General features: G+C 42.4%; 1 protein-coding gene across 4 annotated transcripts in view; it reads left to right on the top strand.

Annotated features, from left to right (window-relative positions):
- zgc:172282 (leucine-rich repeat and fibronectin type III domain-containing protein 1-like protein) overlaps positions 1-27265 on the top strand; it is a 107176-nt gene that overhangs the window by 66028 nt on the left and 13883 nt on the right. The window contains exons 4-6 of one of the 4 annotated variants that reach the window (XM_031790485.1): positions 24298-24599; positions 26050-26139; positions 26743-27171. In XM_031790485.1, the coding sequence (XP_031646345.1) occupies positions 24298-24599; positions 26050-26120 (373 nt within the window). In that variant the 3' untranslated portion in view covers positions 26121-26139; positions 26743-27171. Of the gene's footprint in view, positions 1-24297; positions 24975-26049; positions 26167-26742; positions 27172-27265 lie in introns of all 4 variants that reach the window. The other 3 variants (XM_031790484.1, XM_031790483.1, XM_031790482.1) reach the window with 3 other exon arrangements.

Below are 27265 nucleotides of genomic sequence, written 5' to 3'. Positions count from 1 at the left end.
GACTGCTGAGGATCAAGTGTTTAAAATCAACAGGAAATGAGCTGGAAATATGGACTGATTCCCTTGAATTCTGATGTGGGTGATAGGGGATTATTTTCAATTTGAAGCCAGACCTTTATCTCATGTGATAATATGAACTTGGCCAAGACCATGCATGAAGACAAGGAGGTACAGCATGTCATTAGGCTCCATGTAGTCGTTCTGGAAGCTGCACTCCATCAGAGGTGATTGGCAGATGGTTAATGTGTGAACCCGGGGATATAGCATGGAGAAGAGACTAGCCTAGATAGATAGTCTTCCCCTCCAGGCTAGTGACTCCCCCCCCCCCCCCCCCCATCGTGAATGATTGATGGGATGAGAGGACGTCTCCTTGCTGGAAGGCTGCAGGGTATGTACTATGTGGCCGGATGACCCATAACCCTAAAAACCACACACTGATATTCTTGTTTCAGCTCTGGTATGATCCTGAACTTAAGTTTATAGAAGGAATGTTGTGTCATTCTTAGGGCTGCAAAGTGAGGATATATTTATGGAAACATTTGAGGTTTACCAGTAAACTACCAGTATTTTTGTATCTTTCAAAGATTTTATGTAATATATCACAAGACATCTAGCGGGCATTTTTGGGTACGTAAGATTATTACATCTCTGGACATCTGTGCATTCTTATCGCATGTAAAATATGTAAAATCATGAAATAAAAAAAATGTAATAAACGCTCTAAAATATTACCTGAAAATATAAACCAAGAACTTACTGAATGCGAATACCTGTTGGGGTTTAATATGAGGGTTTCAGCATACAATATTATTTATTTATTTTACTATGTCAATATGTATTTGTTGTCAATGTTTTGGCATCAAACTGATGGCAGTTCGTCAATAGTTGGGCGAGTTGCAGGGGGAATTAAAAATAATGCCATTGTTGATTAGATGCTTTTTTTAAACCCTCCTGTTGTGTTTGTTTCATGTTAATTAATTCTGTGTTTCCGGTCCAAATTGACCTCCCCATTATAGCTGATTTATAAATCCATAATAGTATATATATTATCACCTTAGCTCTTTTTATCAACTTAAGTTCTTGTGAACATTACTAGTTTTGAACTTCTATTTGCTATTTATGGCCTGTAGGCCTCATTGACCTGAGGTCATACAACTCGTTTTTGAGTTTAAAAAAAGCATAAGGTATGGAATATTTTGACTATAACAAATACTCAGATGAAACGATCAGTTTCCTGGCCTCTCTCCTCCTCACCGGTGATTTGATCAAGAGCCTCACATATATTATATCGTTTTGTCATTGTGCTGCCACAGAATGAATTTTGAGCAAGGCCTCAAAAAAGCTTTATAAACCAGGGCTGTGAGAAAAGTTCTATATATTATTGAAACAATGTTGCGATTGTTTGTGAGAATGCCAACAGGTGTGGTTCCCATGGGGGAAAGATTCTATTGGGGAAGGTTCCCATGGGGGTTGCCATGGATGCCAAGAAGGGGTGTGTGTGTGTGTGTGTGTGTGTGTGTGTGTGTGTGTGTGTGTGTGTGTGTGTGTGTGCGCTCAAACACACATGCATGTGGGGGTCTGGGAGAGGAAGTCTCCATCTGATTAATGGGCATGTGCTTGAACTCAATTTTATACACTAATTGTAGTCTCACCCATTCATTTCTAATGACAAGTCATTTTTGACCAGGAACACCACAGGTGTACAAAAGCTAAATAAATCACCCATAATGTAGTGAAAATCATCTAAATGTATTTTATGTGTTCAGATGCCCTGTGTGGACAAAGTCATGGAACCTTATGACAATCAGATTACAGAGAGCAAACTTCGGTCCAATTCGACCGGAACACAACAGGAGGGTTAAATAAATGAGGCTATTTCCTTTTGAACCATATGGTCTATCTACTAGAAACTCATGGACAATTATGGACACAAAGTTATAGAACTAAAAATTGCCAAAGTTACTGAAGATATCGGGTAACTTTGGTAAATTACTGGTAGCTTTGTAACCCTAGTCATGGTATGTTTTGTCGATCAATGGGAGAATGTGTAAGCAGTGCGTTTCTCCCTAACCCTTCTACTGAGGCTGAGTCTTGCCAGTTGTTAGTTCACTTACGGCTCATGCCTTCCTTATTTACTTTGTAATTCTCTACTAATATGTGTGTACACACAAATGGCATTACGCACTTAGCTAATCATTAGGCCATTGTCCTCTAATTCAATGATTCACTTAGTATTAACTAATTGGATTACACCCCCTAACATCAACTGGGCATTCACACAAGTACCAAATACCTGCTTCAATGACTGCCAATTATACTCAACCCATGAAAAATAATGGATGTTATCAAGCGCTACAGTTCAAAAGAGTCACTTCGCTCTAGCTAGTTACATGGGCGCGAGTGAGGCCCTTTTGTACTGCACAGTCACCACAGTACTTTTTTCCATTCTCTCCTCCTCTGGTCCAAATCTAGCTGTGCTCAGCGAAAGGCCCGGTCACCTCCCCAGACCCATACTGATGTGCTGGTCCTTGGCATCTTGCTCAGAGTTTGCATCACCCTCCCCAAGCCCCAGGTCACTTTTTTTATTATCGGCGTCGACACGCCCCCCCCCTCCCCCCCATTTCCTCCATCCCCGAGTGTGTTTAGATTAATTAAGCAGACAGACATGCAACAGCCGTAGCGATAACAAGGGAGGGAGGGAGGCGCTGGCCCAGTTAGTGATTTTAATCACCGACAACAGGTCACTCTTTTTATAAAAGGAGTGAAGGCAGCAGAATGTGACAGAGATGCTGTTGAGTTACCTATTGATGGATATCATAACGGAGGTGACTACGTCATTGAATGAGGAGGATGGATCGAGTCGATGCACCGGAAATGATGGGTAAAGGCCAATGCGTTTGTCATTACCGTGTGGTAATAGGAACACTGTTCCATGTCTTCATGAACAGTCCATCATCTGAACACATATCAAATTCACACACATGCACAAACGCACGCATGCACACACACATGCACACACACATGCACACACACATGCACAAACGCACGCATGCACACACACATGCACAAACGCACGCATGCACACACACATGCACAAACGCACGCATGCACACACACACCCAGTCACATGCTTTCTCTCTCTCTTTCTTGCTCTCTCTCACAACCACACACACACACACACACACACACGCAGAACCCATCCAATTATCCTCCATGGGATTTTCAAACAATGTACTTTGTATCATAGATTAATACTATTAACAAATTAGAATCTCTATTTGATGCACCATGAACAACAGCATCCAATAGAGATTCTAATTTGCTTGGAAGAACTGCAACTCATTTGGCTATTTACATCAAACTAAGCATGACATTAATTTGGTTAGCAGGAATGTTATGAGAAGCAGTAGTAAAGTATGCTCCTGCTCTTTTAAGTGCAAATCCATCACAGAAACAGTTTGATTGAAATACTAATTTCTTTGGAAACACTCAAGCCTGCACTGTGAAGTAAAACAACCCCCCCCCCCCCTGAAAAAACTGCCTTTGTCTACTTGTCTTCTCCCTAAACATGTCTCACAATGATTTTAGGAAGTTTTCCAAGCAGATTTAATTCCTGAAGTACTCAATTATAGTAAGGCAATGTAGGCCAATGACCGCTGATAGTAGATCAATTCCTATACGCTCTTGGGGTGTTTCCGGGTGCTTTGGGGTGCCTCTTCTCAAAGCCTGAGCCCCTTAGTGATAGTGGGTAACTGGGATTTATCTGAAATGCATTAAGGTGTTCTGACCCCCCCCCTCCCCTTTTTCAACTCAAAGCCATTTCAAGTTATCGGGCAGATTTGAGGAAGCGTGGCAAGTGCCATATTTATCCTCCATTTATCAAATCTATCGATCCGCAACACGTCCACAGAGAGACATATACTGTCATTGTGTTCTATGTGTCCGAGCGGCTCCTACTGTAGGTTTGCTTTTCATTGCGGGTTGAATCTGACGTTTTACAGTTATGTCTCAACGTATTTTATGTTTGGAAACAATGAGAGAGGAATGGTCTCCATCTTGGGGCTCTGCTAAAAATGTATGGGCAGTTTGAGATGGCTGGAAATCATGCAAATCATAAGACTCTGAGTGGTGGCAGGAGTGTGTACCATGGGTTGAGGGCAGCCTAGCAGGGAGTCTCTCTGCCATGTGTTAACTGATGGGCCACTTATATAGCCTAAGCCAGATGGCCATCAGTGTAAGTGGGCTGAACTAGCCCTGTCTGCCACCTGAGGACCCGACAGAGGGAAGCAGGTGCTCTGGACAATTGTGTGTGTGGGTGTGAGGGGATGTGTGTGTTCCTGTGAGAGTGTGTATGGAGCACACAACAAAGACCTTCTGTGACTCACTCTCTCACACACACACACACACACACACACACCAAACATTGGGGAAGAGTAGAACTGTATTAACTGCCAGAACTACTAGAGCCAGTGTGACTCAGGTGCTGCAAAGACCAGGTCCTGACATCAACCAAGGGTGGTCACATGGCCCCTGTCATGTTTCCAGTTAGATGTTTCTGTGGCTTCTTGCCCCCTAGTGGTCAGATATTTTCCTTCCTATAATTGACTCATGTCATGTGACAAGGTTAGAGGCCTTTTGGAGGGGGTGTGATGACACAATGGCATAATGGTGCTACTAAATTCAGAGGTTTGTCACTTGACTACATACCTTCGTCTCCTGTATGCAATCCAAGTTATCTTACCTTTAGGTCTTCTTGCTCTCCTGAGAATCTTGAGGCTCTTGAAATGGAGTTGGTCGGCAGTGGTGAGCGCTTTGAGGAAGAATTGGGCCTACCTGCGGCGACAGTCGTAGTGGAGACTTCTAATGTTTGCCCTGAGAATCCTACCAGAGATTATTTTGGACCGGTTGGAGTGAGAGTTTTGGAACGAGTGCATTCCTGCTTTTAAGCCGACCCATATGTTGTGTCAAGCTGGGTAAAGGACAAACTGGGAATGGTTACATCTGTGAAAGTGTCGGGAAATGGAATTGTTTTGATTATTTAAAAAAAAAAATTTGGTATCTACCGCTTAGAGGAAGCGGGCGCTTTGAGTCACGCTGCTCGGGGCTCAACCTGTGGCGTGTTTTGCTCTCCAGGGCAAAGCACCACTCAAAGAAGTAATCCGTTGGGGTAGCGTTGAGTGTTGAGGTGGATCAAATTAAATGGATTATTCCTAGTGTTTGTGAGCCCGTCGTTTGGTGAGACGTAGACCCAATGGCAAGAAGGCACAGTCAGAGGGTTGGGATGGAGAAACTACTGTGTGCAACTGCCAACTGTGGGGGAGAACAAAATGTGCAATCCGCACTCCAACCTGTGGAAGGCAGCAATACGCAACACAGCGTTTATTCTGCCAGAAAGCCAAAGGAAGAAGAAGTAGAACACAAGGTTAGAGGTCATTAAAGTACAAGATGGTGCAAGAATATACACATTACATGTGTTGATTGACATGGTAATGGACCAATAGTATTAGAGAAAAGGTGAAAAAAACGTACCCCTCTGACACGGTACGGTACTTCGTGACGTCTCACGATGTAACTTACGGCATAATGTAACTCATTGTGTGCCGTACAGCCACTTTCCACCAGGGGTAGCACTTCTCTCGGAGTTTAAAAACAAGAAATGATCAATGGTTAGTGTAAAGTTAATTACTCATTAGTTCATCAATAGTTAATTCAATTGATAGTAAATATTTTGCATCATCACTGCGAGTCACCATGACTCTCAAAAGTCGCGACAGCCGCAGTTTACTTGTGAAGATAACATTAGCGCCACCCTAAAAACTCTATTCAAATTTGACACAAACCTTCAAATTGGTATGTAATGACACATTATATAAGCTCTTTATGGTGTTTTATAAACATTTTAGAGGTGATACGTTTGACAAGTCAGGTGAAAAAAAATTCCCCACACAACATATCTCCCCCTTTCGCTATCACTCAGTAGCTCAGAAGGCAATGGAGCTCCATTACCTTCTTCAGTCATGGGCAGCATGAAGGTCTCGTCATTGATTTAGCTTGATTTAGCTTTACAGTGGTATTCAGCTGGAAGTATTACATGTTTGGAGCGCTAAAATATGGTCATATGTACAGAACACTGCGATGTGTGGAAGTTTGCTAGTTATCACTAAGTCATTGGACGAAGGCCTTTTCTGTAGGGGGGGGGGGGGGGGGGGTCAGAATGTTAACATGTGTCACTTGCGGTACGGTTTTGGAAGTATAAGGACCTCATCTTTCATATCAGCGAGAAATAATTTTAAAAGAAAATAAAAAAGGTTAAATGAATACAAAACTTCATAGGGTTTAGTTAATGTTCTCACACGGCCATGTCTCCATGTTACAGCGCTTGTTTGCGGAAGACAGAGGGACCACCTGTGCTAATTAGCTGTCTAGCGGGCTCCGAATCAAATCAAATCAAATGTATTTATATAGCCCTTCGTACATCAGCTGATATCTCAAAGTGCTGTACAGAAACCCAGCCTAAAACCCCAAACAGCAAGCAATGCAGGTGTAGAAGCACGAGATTTGATTTGATTTGATTTGATTAGCGGGCTCCGAACACTTGTGTGCAATGGAAGAAGGCCGTCAGAAACGTGTTGTGACTGAAAAATTCTGCTGGCTTCAACTGTGATGAGAAGCCGTTTAAAACAGTGTTGAGCATGCGCATATTTTGCACTTGTGAAATGATTTTGATGTGACATGAAAGTAAAGGGCTTTATGTTTCTAGAACCGCATCGCAATTGAGAATCGATTCGCGTTTAGATGGAGTTTTAGCTGCCAGAGCCAGTCTATCTCTGAAAATAAGGAGTAAAGGTAGGCTCCTTAAAGAGTACATCTCAGCTGTTAGACTCCATTTACTGCATTGTATGATGGCTCTTTCTTTTGCATCGTGACTTTGGAGTTTGAATTATGTATTGCTCTGTATTTACACATGAATTTCTTAATTCTCACTCATATTTGATGGAGTATTTTTAGTTTCCTCCTGAATCATTAAAGTGGACTGCGATAATCTTGACTCCAGTACTATGATAAGGCATTTCAGTCATACCATACTGTAACGTGAAGAGGACAGAACAGACAAGTTCTGCCCATAGCAATTACTGTACACCATGCCAACTATTCAAGGTTAAAGCTAGACATTCCCCCAGCCTGCTCACTGTGCCCTCAGGGGGGCTCCTGGTACATTTTCTTTTTCATATAGTTTGGTAAATGTCCGGAGGTTTTTACGTTTCTGGAGTTGCGTTTCAATGTGTAGACATGTACCATGTTCACCATCTATGTCACTGTTAATTGACGATACCACTTTAGACCTATCTGTCAGACGGCCACGTATTTGGCTGGCGGGATTAACAGCGGCCAAGAAGAGGATAGGTGGTAACTGTGTTGTTCCATCTCGTCACCTCTTTGTCCACGTGTACCTGTTTTGTGTACCTTACTAAAAAAAACAATACAAACATTTGATCACAGAAAGAACAGACACATGAGTGGTGTATGCAATGTTAACTGCATAGCAATCAGAAAATGAGTACACGGAGATTAGCCGTAAAGTGATGTTAGTTATATATTAAGAGAATATTTGCGACGCTTTAATGGCGCTGTGCATCACCTAATTCGGGGTCTGATGTGTTTACACAGCTTAAATGGCATGCAAACAAAGTGTCCTCCCTGTATCATCATCGTGAGGCGAGGATCGCTAAATGCATTGTCAGCAGGGTCTCTTGCATGCAGTGCGGTACATGCAGACTCTAATTGCATGAAATGTGCCCTCTTACCATGACCGCCTACAGCGGTTGCCGAGAGGAAAGATACATTACTTTTATACCCTCTGTTGTTCTTAATCTCTCATCCCGCCGGTATGTACTGTATTCTCCATTTTTATCAGCCACCACACAATTAGCACTTACACAAATGTCCTCCTCTTCCAGTGGAGTAAAAACAGGAGAGAACACTGTCGAGAGCTACTGCATTCATCACTAGCCATTACTAATATGTCACGCTGTGGTGGCGTACAATCCATTAGAGACAAGGAGCGCTACAATAACGGTTTTACAAAGGTATAATTAGTTGTTCATTTTAATGAAAAACGAGAGATCGTGTTATTTTGCTTTTACTCTTGCGGCGGGTGAATATGCATTAGACAATATCGAGGGTGCACACGGATGACGACGGATCTGATGAAAAAAAATTCTTAATGGAGTTTTCATATGGCGGTGGCGGTCATGACGACTGTGATGATGGTAATTATTCGCATATTGACGGTGACGACCAGAAGCATATGACATAGATGACAGGCTTGACAGTAGTGACTGGTATCAGTAATGACATTATTGGCCCCTATAATTAGGATGGTGACGACGGCCGTGACAATTATCCCAAGGGGTTACCAGCCAACTCTCTCCGACTTGCTCAGAGTTTGGCAAACCATTCTGTGATTCTCCCCTCTGTATCGATAATCTGTCTGTCCGTTGGCCGGTGATGCGTGACGCGTCTCTCCGCCCTCTGCAACATGCTTGGAAGAGCTTGCATCACACCACATGAGCGAGGGAGTAAAGTCGACCCTTATCAGCGTGGCGCGAGCCCGCCGAACCCCCGCCATCTCAGTCCATAGATTTTTCAGACGGAGGGAAGGCAGGACTGACACTGGCAGATGGGCAGCAACACACATCCAACCGCACATCTCACCCAGATAACCCAACCCAGATAACCCAAATTTAACCCAAAGTAGAGTCCCCTACTGTAACCAATGTGTGCTTTTGTCTTTAACTTTGTGTGCTGTTGTCATCACAATCCCATCCGTGTAGCCCTGTCTCCCGGTCTACTGTGCCAGTGTGCTCCATGCCCGGGTGTTCCACGTGTTTGTCACTGAGGGGGCTTCTTTAATTCCCTCAAATGAGTCTGGCTGCCTCTGTGAAGATACGAGGCTCGTGGAGTCGACGCCACACTCTCTGCAGCTAAAAGGATCTCGCATCCTCCACAGGGGGTCTTATTATCCCTTCCTCTTCCATAAAGACAAGGAATTAGCCCGCCCCCAAAACACTGGGATGAGGGAACGCAGCGGTGCGGGAATATAAATAGCTCCTAATGCTGAGCACTGATATCAAAATTCCATTCATCCTACCTTTTGATTCGTACCCAATTCGTTTTAGCGAGATCCCCGATGGTTGGGTTTGTTTTTTGTGAGAGAGAGATAGTGACTGACAGTGTCTCATCTGGGGATAAAACGCTGAATGGCAGAGAGGCTGCTGGGTAAATGGAAATGTTTTGCTGTTAATGGTGGTAGACTCTGGGATCTCAAGGCTGTTGCATATATTTCACTGGTCTCTGATGTTTATCTCTTGCTGGTTGGTTGCTTTGCAACAGCATGAAAATGGTCAAGTTCGTTTTGCATGGCCCGGTGCCCCGGGTAGGGAGCGTTTCTATTGGTCCTAAAGTGAAATCTTCACCCACCTGGAGCACCGAGCCATGCAAAACAAACTCCACCACTGATTCAAAGGCTACATGCGAATGGGCCTTCCAATGGATCCCTATATATATATCTCTGGTGCTTTTATCTTCTGGTGCATACTAAAGGAATGCATAGTAGGTACTTCATCTGCACTGGGAATGGGACACACAGCGATTATGAGGGTAGTACAGATGCCACATTAAAATCCGGTTATACCTTGGATAGATATTTACTGCAGTGTTTCCCGGTTTGACAGTGTGTGTTTTAAGACATAAGCAGTATCTGTGTGTTTTACAGATGAGGTGAATGTTTTATTGCCGACGTCACAGGGATAGTAAAAGGAGAGACCTCTGGGTATTCATCTGAAGTCTTTTATCCACTCGGTGCGAGATGGCTCCAGTACACAGAAAAATAAGACAGACAAGGGCTCTGTCTTTAAGATGCACTGCGGGGTAGTCGGGGAGAGGAAGGGGTGGTTTGGAGAGAAATGGCAGCATCCTGCCATAGCCTGTAGGGAGAATTACAACATAGCTGTTTAGGCTCATATACAATAACATTCTCACACTTACCGTCTGCATCGCCAGAGGACTCTGACACACCACTCTGAGCCGGACTGACAGAACCAGGTTGCAGGGCAAAGGTCATCGCGCAACCATTTTGTGTTGAGGGCTGCGAAAATTAAATATTCACACGGATTCATTTCCTAACCAGTCCTATTTATTCCTATTTACCTAAAGCGCATATTGTCGAGCTTGAAGCGCCCTGTTGTCGACCCCTATTTAGTATCGCTCATCATATGATGCAGCTCTGAAGCGCTCACTCTGATTAGCATGGTGGGGAAACCTAGCATGGTTTACAGTGCTTCCTCTCCACCAGGTAGAGGGCACTGAGGTTAGCTCATGAATAAATGATGAAATAATTGCTGTCTGTTTGAGAGGCTGGTCATGCCTGTCCTACTCTCCCCTTGCCACAGTTCTCTCTGCTTGGCTGAGGCGCCGGCTCAGGCAGAGAGGCCTTGGGCGTGTTCTGTGCTGGTTAATTTCTCGTGGACAGATTTTCTCGTGGACGTAGAATTATGTGATTATGAGCAGCTGTAGTTATATGTACCTATATTTGTGGTGTGGTTTTCATATAAGCCCTTTTTTGGCTTCCAACCTCACCTGCACACCATTTTTTTTCTCTGTACTGTTTTGTCTTTCACTTCTTTTCTTTGGTGTGAATAAAGTTCCTGGTTTTGTGTTTGATTCATAGATTTTTTGGGGATGGATATGGATTAGGCAAATGCCGTGCTTAAACTAGGGAGATGATTACAAGCTCTGTGCGCAGTAGTTGTTGTACCTGTGTGGGAACACTGACGACGGACCGTTCGTTCTACATTTATATTTTCATTAAATGCCATGTTTCACATTAACACCCCCAAAACAATCATGTGTAGTGCATATATGTATCAATATGATATGTCACTTTTGTTTTTTGTTTTATTCAAGATTGGAAATTTGAGATAAAAACCACGCGGCTGTGCCGATGAACCGCTCTGGAACACTGCACCAGGTAGCTGTATCCCGAGTGGGTTGCTTTTTGACAATAAAGGTACCAGACTGTCTACAGACAATGTTTTTTAACCTAGAAGAAGACCCACGTGACAGGAGTAGGCACGAAGGAGTCGATCAGGATTGGCAAGAAGAATGTGGCGTTGTCCTGAAAGCATGGTAAGCCAATGTTAAGGAGTAAGTGTGAGGCTAGCTACAGTAGCTATCTTATTGGTTAGAAAGCTAGCTAGCTAACTTGTTGCATTTTACAGGCAGACTGTCAGTTTAACACATAACTAGCTAGATAATGAACTAAACTGCAATTATTGTAAACCATTATCTTGCTAACTACGGTAGATATATCTGTAAGATGTATAGCTAGAAGGAATGTGTCATGTGTCAGAAGTAATTAATGTTGACCAGCTACCTCACGCTAGCTAGATCCCGTTAGCCATCTATATCCTACAGATGTGTAACGTAAACTCACTCACTTTTGTACATCGCCTTGGTCTGTACAATTGACCTTATTTTTGTACCCAAAAAACGTAACACTTCCAGATAAACCTCAATATCAATACCAATGTTAAGCACAATTTCTACCCTTTCCAACAAAATTAATGACGAGACCTTCATGATGCCCATCTCTGCATAATTCAAGAAGGCAATGAGCTTCGTCGGGTCTTTTTAAAAATGTTGGGAGGGGAGAGAAGGCTACAAAGTGTTTTTGAAAGGGGGAAATATGTTGTGTGAAGAAAACGTTTTTTTCAACTAATCAACTTTAAAATGTCAATTAAACATAGTTTATGTAATGTCTCATCACATACCTGTTTGAAGGTTTGTGTCGAATTTGAAGAGGGATTTAGGGCTGCGTTAACGTTAGCCTCACAAGTGAACTGCAGCTGTTCCGGCTTTTGAGTGTCATGATGGCTCGCAGTAATGTCGTGCAAAAAATGCAATTGGCACCCTAGTCATGAAATATTAGTTTAATATTAGCAATAATTCTATTAATTTAGACAAATCATGAATAATAAAGCGTTCTTACAAGTGTATATGGTTAAGTATGATTTTAATCTGCGAGAGAACGGCTACCCCTGGTGGAAAGAGGCTGTACGGCACAAAATGAGTTGCAAATGCGTAGTGACACGTCACGATGTAACGTACAGCGTCAGAGGGGTCAGTTTTTTCATCTTTTCTCCAATACTGTTAGTCCATTACCATGTCAATCAACTCTGAATCGAAACATAGTTCAACACAGTCACTAACAGTCCCATTAGTTTTCATTGCAGCCTCGTTTGAATGTCGCGGTTATGCATATTTGTACGGAATGGGGTGAGTTTACGTTAGCCTACTTAATAAGCAATAGAGTAGATACTTAGAGTTAATAGGGTTGTCACTTAGCTAGGCCATATTTGAGTCAGTTTGGCTGCAAAATTGGGTCTCAAATCAGTTATTTAAGTTAACAGCCAGCTACAGTAAAATAAGGAGGAACATGATGCTGTGATGGAATGAGTCAAGGTAGCAATTGTTAGTGATATGAGACGTGGTGACATAATATATTTCACTTGGATGGTGTATTTTTTTATTAGCTCTATTGTTGTTATTTACAGACATGAATCAGGAAATAGGCAAACTGATACATGAATCCTAATTGCAGTTAAAAAAATGTTTTTTTATCTGCACGTTTGTCACCTGATGTCGCGGAGCCTGGTGGAGATAGATGCCACCATTCTACAAGGCACATATGTATATGCATCCAGGTTGAGGCTTGCTACCAGCAGGAACATGGAGTACAAGGACCTCTAGAGCCTTCCAACAAAGGACCTGCAATCTCTCCAGAGCGCAGAGAAGTAAGCTCGACTCGTAATAGTATACTTGATGCACTCTGTTCATCTCCTTTACTATGGCAGTCTGCCTATGTGATCAGGGCCAGGCCCACTGGTTGGATTGGATTTAATGTACTCACTCAAACTCATTCTCTCGCCTCCCCTGTAAAAGTCTCACAGATTTGTGTAAAAACTAACTTGTGTGTCCATCCCTCTGTCCCCAGGTGAGTCTTCTGGGCTATGGAACTCTAGAACAGCAGATCACAAAAAACTGCCACCCTGTTGTCAGCTATCCACAGATGCTTCCTTTAAGAAGGGATTGACCAAATGCGATAAAGTTTTGTATAAGCAATTCATTTTCACTTTTTGAATTGTTAGATTAAAAACAATAACTTATTCGTAGCATGTTTGTCACATTGGTCTTTCTTTTTTTTAACTCCTGTGTTAACTTCAACATCAAGGTAGCACTTAGTTTCTGATTCAAAAGGTCAAATACCTTTTAAATCGTGTGTATCAGACACGCCATACACGCGTGTCAACTAAAATATACTGTATATCCCAGTCAAGATTGAAGAATGGGTGAAATGGACGAAGTGAATATAAGTCGATGCTTTTCCCCATAGTTCTTTGTATGAATTTGAGAGGAGACATTCAATACACGTTGACAGAATGGCTGTGAGAGAGAGCCTGTTGCTGTGCTCCCAGGTAAGGCCCTGGCTTCCAGTAGCACTGAAGGCCCCAGTATTCAGTCAGGCAGCTTGAAGATGTGTGTCACCATCCAGGCCCATGAGACGGCATGACAATAAATTAATGTGTACCTTTCATCAGCAAAGCCATTTTAGCATTTACTGCACATGATGCTGAACAATTCAACCCATTTGTTAGTGTCACTGATCCACTGCATATGAAAATTCCCTTATATTCAGTTCCTATTGAACATACTTCTTTCAGAAATAAATGTTATAGTTTGATTAAATTACATACGGGCCCTGGAATAAAGCAACGGCTTTATTCCAGGGCCCGTATTTAGTGTCTAAAGAGCATGAATGGGTGATCGAGGACCAGCTCCCCCTTGTCAATGTAATCATATTCATTGAGGCAAAAAAGTATTTAGTCAGCCACCATAATTTGCAAATAAGTTCATAAAAAATCCTACAATGTGATTTTCTTAATTTTTTTCCCTATTTCGTCTGTCATAGTTGAAGTGTACCTATGATGAAAATTGCAGGTCTTTTTAAGTGGGAGAACTTGCACAATTGGTGGCTGACTAAATACTTTTTTGCCCCATTGTAGAAGCCAAAACTGATCCTAAGTCAGTACTGCTATTCTAAGATGCTTTGTGAATATGGGCCCTGGTCTGTCTGTAGCATCCTGCTTTCTGTGACCCAACTCCCTCGCCACCTGAAATGCAACAACAACATTAATAAGAATTAGCCTAGTCAGTCAGCAACTTAGCTGATTAACAAAACATTAAGATAAATGTGCACATGCCTAGTCAGCCAAACAACAAGCCTAATGTCAGTAAAATCTGGAGAGGCATTTAGAAGTATTGCCAACTTTTTTCAGTTGCATCCACAGGCTTCATAGTCAGTAACTATTCTTTTTAAAATATAGCTAGCAATTATATAGCTAGCTAGTTATTTTCTAGAAGCCTATTTAGGTAGGCTAAGGTGAACCAAACTCAAAGTGATGGTGGGAATTAATTAACTTAGCTAGTTTTCCACCCAGAAGTTTCAATCTAGCGAACTAGTTAAAAATCTCTTAAGGATCGGGGTCCCGCTAGCGGGACAACTTCCGGTGAAACTGGAGGGCGCGCAATTTAAATAAATTCTAAGAAATATTTAGGTACATATAAGTGTCTTATGTCGGCTGAAAGCTTAAATTCTTGCTAATCGAACTGCACTGTCCGATTTACAGCGAAAAACATACCATGCGATTGTTTGAGTACGGCGCCCCACATCAAAATATTTTTCCACCAGCACAGGTTTCATACATTCACATATAAAGATTAAATATTCACTTACTTTTTGAAAATCTTCCTCTGATTTGCCATCCAAAGGGTCCAAGCTATAACATGTTTACAGATTTACTCCTCAGATACCATAAAATGTAATCAAACTATAATATTTATTTCAGAAAGAAGTGTGTTCAATAGGAAACTGATTTTAGCAGGTGCGTAATTTCTTCATGGCGCGCCCAAACACGGATTTCTAAAACTGTTATTTCTTATTTGTATTTGAAGTTACAAGCCTGAAACCTTGAACATTGGCTTCCACGGGGTGTCAGCAGTCTTAGGAATTGCATCCAGGGATAATTTACAATATGACCTTTCTCTTGCCTTTCTAAGAGGATGGTCTCTCAAAAATCGTTTTTTTATTATTTTAACATTTCTACAAACTTCAAAGTGTTTTCTTTCCAATGGTACCAATTATATGCATATCCTGGCCTCAGGGCCTGAGCAACAGGAAGTTTACTTTGGGCACGTCATTCAGGCAGAAATGGAGAAAAAAGGGGCCTAGCCCTAAGATGTTTTAATGGCATTTTTCTCAACTTCATCAATCAGATGGATAGCTAGCAAATATATTTGTTTTTCCTTGCATCTACAGTAAAGCTGCCTGATACAGTGGGCCAGTTGATAGTAATGTAGAATGAATGATACAGCTAGCTAACTGCAATGCCAATGGCTAGCCAGAGTTCATCTGAAATGTATACTTACCGGAGAACAACAGTGCACACTTTGTCCACTGCCAGTCCTATCAACCGCTTGCTGAACATGGTTGTATGAAGACATTTTCTACATACATCGCTTGGTGTATGTTGCTAGTTTGCGAGCATGCGAAATCGTCCTCTTTGCCAGTCAAACATTTGATGCACAACTGTTGCAGTGGCTTAACCTGATGGGTCAGGTGTTCTGCTAGCGGAACCCCACGACAACATTCCGCTGAAAAGGCAGCGCGCGACATTCAAAAATATTTTTGGGAAATATGTAACTTTCACACATTAACAAGTCCAATACAGCAAATGAAAGATACAGCGAAAGCACAACATATAATTATGTTAGCTCATAGCCAAGTCAAAAAAACACAGCCATTTTTCCAGCCAAAGATAGCCATCACAAAAAGCAGAAATAGATACAATTAATCACTAACCTTTGATGATCTTCATCAGATGACACTCATAAGACATCATGTTACACAATACATGGATGTTTTTGTTCGATAATGTGTATATTTATATCCAAAAATCCCAGTTTACATTGGCGCGTTACGTGCAGTAATGTTTTGATTCCAAAACATCCATTGGTTTTGCAGAAATACTCATAATAAACATTGATAAAAGATGCAAGTGTTATTTACCGAATTAAAGATAGACTTATCCTCTATGCAACCACTGTGTCAGATTTTTTTTTAAACGTTACGGAAAAAGCATAATCTGAGAACGGCTCCATCTTAGAGTCAACATTTGTTCGAAAAAACACTAAATATTCACTTAATTTTGATGATCTTCATCAGAAGGAACTCCCAGGAATCCCAGTTCGACAATAAATGACTGATTTGTTCCATAAAGGCCATCATTTAGCCGCTAGCCCAGTAATCCATCTTCATGAGGCGCGAGCATTTTCTCCATGACAAAAACTCAAAAAGTGATGTTACAGGTCGTAGAAACAAGTCAAATGATGTATGCAATCCATCTTTAGGATGTTTTTAACATTAATCATCAGTAAGGTTCCAACCGGAGAATTTCATTGTCTGAAGAAAAGCATTGGAACAAGAGAGTATGCTCTCGTGACCACGCGTCATGAGACCGAGGCTCTCTGCCAGACCACTCACTAAAAGAGGTCTCATGAGCTCCTCCTTTATAGTAGAATCCTAAAACGTGGATCTAAAGACGGTGACATCTAGTGGAAGCCCTAGGAAGTGCAAGCACATCCATAAATATCAGGGATTTGAATAGGCATTGTTTTGAAAATTGACTTCTCACTTCCTGTTTGGATTTCTTCTCAGGGTTTTGCCTGCCATAAGTGTTCTGTTATACTCACAGACATCATTCAAACAGTTTTAGAAACTTCAGAGTGTTTTCTTTCAAATACAAATAATAATATGCATATATTAGCATCTGGAACAGAGTAGGAGGCAGTTCACTCCGAGCACACTATTCATCCAAAAGTGAAAATGCTGCCCCCTATCCCAAAAGAGTTTTAAACGATGGGATGGAGTGGACACTCTAAGATTCAAAATATATGTGTTGAAAACATTCAGTACTCACTCAATCATCCATTACTACTGCTTGGCGCCTGTCCACCCGGATCGTAAATACAGGTAAAATTAGCATAAGGGAGGGGCTTGGCCGAGAGTTCCCTTTTGTGTGGGAAGAGAGTTCCCTTTTGTGTGGGAATTTCACAGCACATACCCCCAGAGGTTTAACAGGAAGTGACAACTTTTATTTCTGGGTAACCAAGATTATGTGCTGGCTAACTGTCTCTTCTGCCTGCTCATCACCACAGTGGGGGCCAACCAACATCATTAATGCATCAGACCCCTGCTTACAGGTGAAGGGAGAGCTTGGTAGGCAGGAGTGGGCATTTCCCTTTATCCATGACCAGCTTCCTCACCACAGACAGGCCCTTTTAGTCAAACACACAACATTATGGACAGAATTCTGTCTGTGCTAAGGATCAGGAGGGTAGAGGCCTAGTTCAGAAGGGAAACGGAGAGAAGGTATAGGCTCTGCTACACACAGACTGATTGTCCCTGCCTGTGCTCTTTGTTCTGGGGCCCGGTGGCAGCGTTTCCCTGATGTTCTGAGAGGAATGAATAATGGGGCGTGGCATGGAGTCTCTGTGGCAACCAGGCCTGTCGGCACAATACAGCCACTTTCACACACTTAGAGAAGCTGACAGGTGTGTGTGTGTGTGTGTGTGTGTGTGTGTGTGTGTATATGCATGTGCGTTCATCCGCACGTGCATCTTTATGTGCTTGTGTAGAGATATCTGTGTAACCTTGAGAGCAGCGGCACTAACAGTATTTCAATTTTTACTATTTTATCAATCAACTTCTATTTGAATCATTGACTCATCAGTATTAAATGGATGTTTGTAACTCATTTAAAATGCAGTGGAAATGCAGCCTGATGCGTGGAGATTTAAGAAGGGATTAGTGTTTGTGTGTTGGTCCTAATCTGTCCCCAAACAGAGCTTCTCAATGACCCTGAACTGGCTAAGGAAATACCAGGGGAAAATAACTTCAGCCCCATGAATCAAAATGTAAATCCTCAAACTCAAACTTTTTATGAAGAATCTTGTCTTTCTCTAATTGAGTTCACCTCTGGCTTGTCTATCCTCCCAACCTGGTATAATGAATCCTGTCAAGCACATTTATTTTACAAAGAGCATTACATATTTCCCATCTGAATTCCATTCTGGGGCCGCCTGACGCGTACCTGATAGGAATGGGACAACACAAGAGAGTCAGAGGAATTGACTGTCACTTATCCTTAACCTTCCTTTTGTAAAAGCCCATTTGGGGAAACTGGTAGCACAGCCTTGAGAGAGTGTGTGTGTGTATATCTATCTATCTATCTATCTCTCTGTGTGTGTGCACATGTGCAATGATTCAAAGTTGCATGCACTACCACTCTCCCTAATCCCTCAGTCAATGGGGGCTGGTTAGTAACCTATTCAGGTGTGCCTGAGACGACAGCTAGCTCTGATAATTGTATAAATAAATGAGCATGGTGTGTAAGCATACATACCTCACTAGCGATACGCCTTTAATTCCCACTGCTTCCCCGATACGCCATCATCCATGATGCAATTTTTTAGGTCAGTGTTTCTCCGCCAGACTGCATGCCAATCATTCAGGAAATTATACAGTGCATCCCTACAGATGGGATTATGTGGGAAGGAAATGTCGGTTTTTGTCATATTTTTGTGTTCATACTTATTCCTCTTGAGAAAACATGGAGGCTGATTTTAGTAAGAGCTACCACCAATATTAAATAAGTGTATGTCACAGGAAGAAAGACTGCACCTGTAGCACAAATTAATTATCACCCCAGACCAAGTTCTATATATACATACGATACCAGTCAAATGTTTGAACACTTCCAACTCATTCAAGGGTTTTTCTTTATTTTTACTGTTTTCTACATTGAAGAATAATAGTGAAAACATCAAAACTATGAAATAACACATATGGAATCATGTAGTAACCAAAAAAAGTGATTTAAATTCTTCAAAGTAGCCACCCTTTGCCTTGATGACAGCATTGCGCTGCAATGGCATTCTCTCAACCAGCTTCACCTGGAATGCTTTTCCAGCAGTCTTGAAGGAGTTCCCACATATGCCGAGCACTTGTTGGCTGCTTTTCCTTCACTCTGCGGCCCAACTCATCCCAAATCTCAATTGGGTTGAGTTTGGGTGATTGTGGAGGCCATGTCATCTGATGCAGCACTCCATCACTGTCATTCTTGGTCAAATAGCCTTTACACTGCCTGAAAGTCTGTTGGGTCATTGTCCTGTAGAAAAACAAATTATAGTCCCACTAAGTCCAAACCAGATGGGATGGCGTATCGCTGTGATAGCCATGCTGGTTGAGTGCCTTGAATTCTAAGTAAATCACAGACAGTGTCACCAGCAAAGTCCCCCTACACCATCACACGTCCTCCTCCATGCTTCACGGTGGGAACTACACATGTGGAGATCATTCATTCACTTACTCTGCGTCTCACAAAGACACGGCATTGGAAACAAAAATTTGGACTCATCAGACCTAAGGACAGATTTCCACCGGTCTAATGTCCGTTGCTCGTGTTTCATTGCACAAACAAGTCTCTTCTTATTATTGGTGTCCTTTAGTAGTGGTTTCTTTGCAGAATTTCAACCTTGAAGGCCTGATTCACACAGTCTCCTCTGAACAGTTGATGTTGAGATATGTCTGTTACTTGAACTCTGTGAAGCATTTATTTGGGCTGCAATTTCTGAGGCTGGCAACTCGAATTAACTTATCCTCTGCAGCAGAGGTAACTCTGGGTTTTCCTTTCCTGTGGCGGTCGTCATGAGAGGCAGTTTCATCAGTTTCATCAGCGATTGATGTTGTTTGCGACTGCACTTGAATAAACTTTCAAACTTTCAAAGTCCGGGTTGATTGACCTTCATGTCTTAAGGTAATGATGGCCTGTCATTTCTCTTTGCTTATTTGAGCTGTTCTTGCCATAATATGGACTTGGTCATGAAGCTGGTTGAGAGAATGCCAAGAGTGTGCAAAGCTGTCATCAAGGAAAAGGGTAGCAACTTTGAAGAATCTCAAATATAAAATATATTTTAGTTACTACATGATTCTATATGTGTTATTTCATAGTTGTGATGTCTTCACTAATATTCTACAATGTATAACACAGTAAAAATAAGGAAAAACCCTTGAATGAGTAAGTGTGTCCAAACTTTTGACTGGTACTCTAATTTAATACATGCTCTGTCATATCTCCTGTCTTAGGGGATCAAGACCTTTTTATTTTTTTATTTTTTTTATTTCACCTTTATTTAACCAGGTAGGCTAGTTGAGAACAAGTTCTCATTTGCAACTGCGACCTGGCCAAGATAAAGCATAGCAGTGTGAGCATACAACAAAGAGTTACACATGGAGTAAACAATTAACAAGTCAATAACACAGTAGAAAACGAAGGGGGGGTCTATATACAATGTGTGCAAAAGGCATGAGGAGGTAGGCAAATAATTACAATTTTGCAGATTAACACTGGAGTGATAAAAGATCAGATGGTCATGTACAGGTAGAGATATTGGTGTGCAGAAGAGCAGAAAAGTAAATAAATAGAAACAGTACGGGGATGAGGTAGGTGAAAAGGGTGGGCTATTTACCAATAGACTATGTACAGCTGCAGCGATCGGTTAGCTGCTCAGATAGCTGATGTTTGAAGTTGGTGAGGGAGATAAAAGTCTCCAACTTCAGCGATTTTTGCAATTCGTTCCAGTCACAGGCAGCAGAGTACTGGAACGAAAGGCGGCCAAATGAGGTGTTGGCTTTAGGGATGATCAGTGAGATACACCTGCTGGAGCGCGTGCTACGGATGGGTGTTGCCATCGTGACCTCTCTTACTATAGGCCAATGTTGTATACTGTATGTTGTTTAGAGTATGCATATGTGGTGCATTTAAATAATTATATTAGGAAATTGGTTTTTAACACCTACCAAATAAGGATTTATCAATATTAGTGATCCAACGATGCATTTTGGGATCAACAAGCTGATTGTCGTAGTTATTTACCAAGAAGCAGCATTTCATTTGCATTCCATTTCAAGCTTCATTCGTCTCATCAGGCTCTTCACTTAGAGATTTCAATCAGCCTCGAAAAAAAAATACAAAATGAAGAAATAGCAGTTTCATTTCTCTGCCCTAAATTTCCCACAAAGAGAATAATTTGCTTCCCTATTCACAATCGGCACCAGGCTTCATTGTGGAGTAATTTAATTTGGGGTAACTGCCGCAATGATGTTTCATGAATCAGGAATCCGTCCCCCTGCATCTCTCCAATACCTTTTTTTCTACTCCTTTTTGTAACTATGTTCATGTGTTTTACACCTAAAGTGTCTAATCTCTAATAGCCTATTCCAGAGCTGCCACGTCCATGATAAATCCCGCAATAAACCAAAGCACAAAAACACCAGATAAAAGGTCCTCTACACAGCCCAGATCAAGGTGACTTTGTTCAGCATTGTGCCATGAGGATTCTAAAGGCAGTCTGGATGTCATCCCTATACAGAGAGAGAGAGAGAGACGGAATGAGGCAGACTCTGGGCTTCCAGTCAAAATGACAGGCAAACGTGAGGCAAATAAGAGGACTTATTAGTCATAGAGCACCTCCTCCTCCCTGCCACACTTTAATAGGATCCAGGATTGAGATCTTCTTTTTCCCCCTACAGACCATAACATTAACTATTAAAGGAGAGAGGAAGAGAAAGGGGGGACAGACAGAGAGAGAGATGGAGAAAGAGAGAAAAAAATTGTCTTTGCTGACTCGTGGAGTAATTAGAAGACTTTTCCGTGATCCTAGTTGGATTAGGATAATTCTTCCTCAAACAGGTGCTCTCGTTTTAGTAGTCGATAGGTTGGAGGAGTTCCCGAGCCAAACGGCCACCTCGGGGGATCCGCAATTAATAAACAAATGTCTTCTAGCACTGTCTTTCACCTTTTTAATAGGAATACACTCAACCAATTTCCTGCCAATGTAAGTGTGATAGTGATTCAAACGGAAGAACATTATATCAGCTAAAACCTATTTAAATTCCTATATTCTCCAATTCCCGTTAAGGCCTTTTGTGTTACATGTGAAAGAGGAATTCCCTTGGACTCAGACATCTGATATTAGTGTAGCCAAGATTGTCTGTAAGAGCATTAGCTACAATGACTCTTAAAAAATTGGGGTTAAGACCAAGGCTAAGGTTGGTGGATTTGAACCTTTCATAACCTTGTAGTTGACACGTCACTTCTCTAGCTGGTGCTGGATTGAGAAAAGCCTCTAGAAGAAGATGCAAAGATAATCTGGGTGAATAAAGATTAGGAAGAGGTTGCAGTGGCAGCAATAACATTTCTGTCTGGATGTCAGGGTTACGATTATTGTTGCTTTTCCCATGTACTTCATTTTGTCAATTCACATAAGTGAATTCATTTTCTTGGATGCAATAGATTTTTTGGGAAGTGCAAACAACTCAGAGAATATTTCCTATTGAATTATGTCTGGTTTGCGCAACAGCTTCCTCTGCTAGTAGAACATGTATTTGACAAATTATATTTACAAAAGAAATTCTGTCCTTAGTGTAAATGTTAAACCTCCAGCCAGAAAAGTTAGAATATTTCTTGGTTTATATTGAATAGGGGTTCTAATGATCTCCTGCTCAAGCTGGAGGCACCTTGTGATTTAACACTGTACTGAGCAATGCACATTCTCAGTCACTGTGTCTCGGTGGAGGACATTTCGGGATGGACAGCTCAGTACTGTAGTAACAAGGTCCTAGCCTAAGTCACCCGTTCTTTCAACCCTGTCAACAATTTATTCTCCATGTCTTCAAAAATAATGGTTAACATTAAATGATTATAAATTGATTTGAACAAAAGTCCAGGGGAGTTTTCTTAACTTATATGAAGTGTTCTACCTCAAGCAAGGCGGCTTAATGAGATGACACTGGGCATTGTTTACCAACTCAGCTTTTAGAGCTGTTGAAGTGAATTTAAAATGTCAAGACTTGTTAGCCAGATAACGATACACACGTAATGAAAATGGGAGATTTGGAAGCTTTTGGGAGTTATGCGAATGGAGACTGACATTTAATCACAGCTCAAGATGTCGCTGGCATCATATTTAATGACCGTCGGCCTCTCCTTTTTCCCCTAATGAAAGAGTTCCGGACGTATGCGGAAAATCCACTGCTCACTTATACTGTCAGAAATCACACGCGTGACCACACACTATCAAAGTGCCTTTCAGTGGTCTATACTACAGTGTTGCCCGACTTTGTTTTCTGTCACAACAGTCTGCATATTGTTGTCATTGCAAAGGTCGGATTCACCAGAATATTATCACGGGGGAACGGTGTCTGCCAACGACTGCATAGTTTTATTGTCTCCTCGTTCATATCTTCTTTCCTGACCTTGTCCATGATAGTGCCGGACAGCTGCAGGAATGGGTCAAGATCATTGGCATAATCTAGAAAAGTGGAGCGATCCTGAAAAATTACCTGACAAATGGAATCCAATCGTATACAGTAGTTTCAGTTTAGTGCTGAAAGGGGTGATTTCCGAATGAAAAGGTATGGCACCAAAAGGAAAATGAGATTTCTTACCTCCCGATGTTGATAGGCTCTACAGTGCTTCTGAAGCCTACATGCACCCTATTATCTGCTAGTGTTGGCACCTATAGGGCACATGCTTTACTCCTTGGATGGACATTGACCTCAACATGCTCTTCCTCTACAAACTCATTGGACCAGGGTTAAGATGATTGACTGTGGATGTGAGTCAACGCTTCAGAGAATCCACAAGGGACCCTTACACTGATTACTTTCATCCATAATATATTCCATGTTACACATTTCTGATAAATCCATTTTATGGCCCTTGAATATTGATTTTGAGGTTTGTCATTATGATTGTCCCACTAGTAAGCCCGAATGGGCTATTCCAGTTTGATCGCACCACTCATCTCAAACCAAGGGTTGTACCATAACTCTTATAATACTGTGGAACAATTTTTTAAGATAAAAAGTATGTCTTAGCAAGTAACTATCCATATTGATTCACATAGCCCTATAGACAAGTCCAGTATCTACACTACCTTTTGTTACTCAGAAATAATCATATTTTGAACATATGTCCCACCTACAGAGTATTTGTTCCTGTACATATATCGTGTCAGTCATCAATCCTAAAACATGTTCCTCTCTCTAATCAATAGAATGATCCCGTCCACCAGTCAGGACTTCCTGGTTCGTGACCTGGTGTCAGGGCGTGAGTACGACCTGTGTGTCCTGGCGGTCTACGACGACGGCATCACCTCGTTGACGGCCACGCGGCAGGTGGGCTGTGTCCAGTTCATCACGGAGACCGAGTACAGCCAGTGCCAGGCCCTTCACAGCCAGTTCCTGGGCGGCACCATGATCATCATTATCGGTGGCATCATCGTGGCCTCCGTGCTCGTCTTCATCATCATCCTCATGATCCGCTACAAGGTCTACAGCCACCAGGGCATGGACACAGGTAAGGTGGGCACCATGGACAACATCTGTGCCCAGACCAATGGAGGACAGGCTGGGGGACAGGTGTCCCACTCTGGGTCTAAAGTTACAGAGAGCCAGGAGGAGCAACAGGCTCATGCCTTAGCTGGGGTGGGAGGGGGGCCAGGGACAGGGGGAGGGGGGGGTGTGAGTGGAGCGGCATCACCTAATGCCACCCAAAAGGACTCTAACACCATGGCGCTGGTGGTTGACTGTGAGAATGCGGTACAGATCTCAGACATGACTGCTGAGGACCTGCTGTCGCCTAGTAAGAGGCGTCACTCCAGGACTGCCATTGAGATGAAGAGGAGAGCTTCGCTCACACCCAAAGAGGCCACCAATGTGAATGCGGGGGGAAGTAAGTACTTGAGCGATAGAGACAGATACAAATGGTTGCGAATGGGGTTAATGAGAGAGTGGCAGTGAATGACCCCATTTTTTTTTACCGTTTTCAATGTGGTATCTCTATGGCATGTCTGAAACATCTGGCTTGTAATTCATTTTTATTCCTTCTGTGACCTAGAGTAGGTATTGGCAGCTAGAGCTCTGCCACTGAACATGAGTCCATTGCCTAGCCCAACCCAGCACACCTCATTGCAGCACATGAAACGCCAATTCGGAGACATGTAATTGCTAAGAACAGTGCTATTCTACTGACACAATGGGCCACAGACAAGTATATTTTGAACAGCCTCTCCAGAGTGAGAAACTTGGATACATTGTTCCAATCGGATAATTGCACTTTCTGAATGAGTGACCATGGATTTCCAGAGCCTTGGCCTTGTAAATCACTAAATCAATATGGTGAATTAAATCAGGGTCAGGGAGAGACAGGCCCTCTCTTTCAATAGCGTCAATCACTCAGTGCAGCTGCAAAATACATTTTGGTTGAAATTAAGGGACATAATGAACCAAAGTGATCAATCTAGACTGAGGATAATTTGTCAATGAAAACTGTTGAGTTTGGCTGCCCTTGAACCTACCAAAACCTTTGCAGCCAACCACGTTCTCACAGTCATTGCTGTGTAAGGCACACTTTGCACTGCAATGCAGATAATGAATTCCCTAATGGTGCTGCAGTGAAAAATCACTCTATACATGTACATTCTGCAATCATAATTTACTTTCACCGGTAGAATCGTATGCGACACACAACCAGTAAGTGCAAGGCTACCATGAGATCGCAGTCACTTTGCCCGGATCCCATATCAGATCTGTGCCAAAAACCTGTGTAGCTCCCGTGTGGGACAAAACGGTGCCAATTTGGTACCGATGACACCGGGCCATGAATCACATTCCCACGGCCATGTCCGCAGGCTCCCGAGTGCTGTGTCCCTGAGACGAAGGCTGAGGGATGCACTGCGCCGTGTCCAGCCTGGCTGTCACTAACTCTACCCGCCTCATCTCTCACCTCTATTTGTCTCTTCCACCAGACACGCCGGCGCCCGCGGCTGCCGACGACGACAAGAGGGCTCACAGAGACTGGAGCGACTTTAAAATTTGATGACTCCTTCTGCTTCTCGGTGAGAAGCAGCCATCAACCTCCAAGAGTAATGGTGCCCTTCTTTCCCTGTTCCTTCTTTCCCTGTTCCTCTCCATTAATCTACTTGAGAGAAGAAGATAAGAGAGGGGGGAGGGGGGGGGTCTTTAGTGTAAGACAGATGAATAGATACAAACTGAGACAGAGAGATGGCTGTGTGAGAGAGAAAAATATCACTTAGTCAGAGCTAACATATTACTAGCCACGTTACTGCCAGAGACCTCCCTCAGGAGTCTGTTCCCACACATATGCCATATTCAGCGAGACTAATTGCAGAGGACACACCCTTAACACTCAGTGCTGCACTTTGATAGCAGCAGACATCCAAACATCATAATGCAAAAACATGAATTACAATTACTTCCATTTTCATCCTACCCCAATACACTGCAGCAGCAATACAAAATCGATCATAGCACAGTGGCAATTACAAACAAACACACAATCTGATCCACCAACCAGTCAAAATCATCATTATAAAGTCAAATTACCCTTCAAACAATTGCACATTTTTTCATGATCAGTTGTGATTATTGTCATGCATTCAACTCGATCAGTAACCATTGCTCGTGTTTGTGTCTTTCAGAATATTCCAGGGTTCCACGAAACAAGGCGATTAGATGATAAATCAGGAACATTTTTAGGACTTCTGTCGGACTTCCTCTTTGCGACCCCGGAGTTCACACTGTATCCATGGACCCTTCCATGAAAACACACCTAGATGGATTTAATAAAGGACTCAATTCACCATCATAATCTATTGGAGTGGAACTAGACGGGCCAAAGGCCTCACCGGTGGCTTTTGAAACGTATTGCCTTGTATCCCTTTGTGGCTGACTGTCTGTGTATCCGCTGTCATTACCACAGCACTACTACTGTTCCTGGACCTGTACTTGGACCAGGACTTGCCAATACCTGGACCTGTTCATGCACCTGGATCTATTCCTGGACCTGCTCATACTGTACCTTATTTGACCTGACTGTCTTCAGGCTCAGGATGGGGACCCAGCCTAAGGTGAGTGTACACAGGATCATGTACTCTATGTGGGTTGACCAGGAAACACTCCCTGGTCAGGTCACAAGGTCAGAAAACCCTCCAGGACTTACTC

Source organism: Oncorhynchus kisutch, linkage group LG15 (assembly GCF_002021735.2).
Source record: "Oncorhynchus kisutch isolate 150728-3 linkage group LG15, Okis_V2, whole genome shotgun sequence".
Lineage (NCBI taxonomy): Eukaryota > Metazoa > Chordata > Actinopteri > Salmoniformes > Salmonidae > Oncorhynchus > Oncorhynchus kisutch.
Note: the sequence above shows the minus strand (reverse complement) of the source record. Positions and strands in the feature narration are given on the sequence as shown.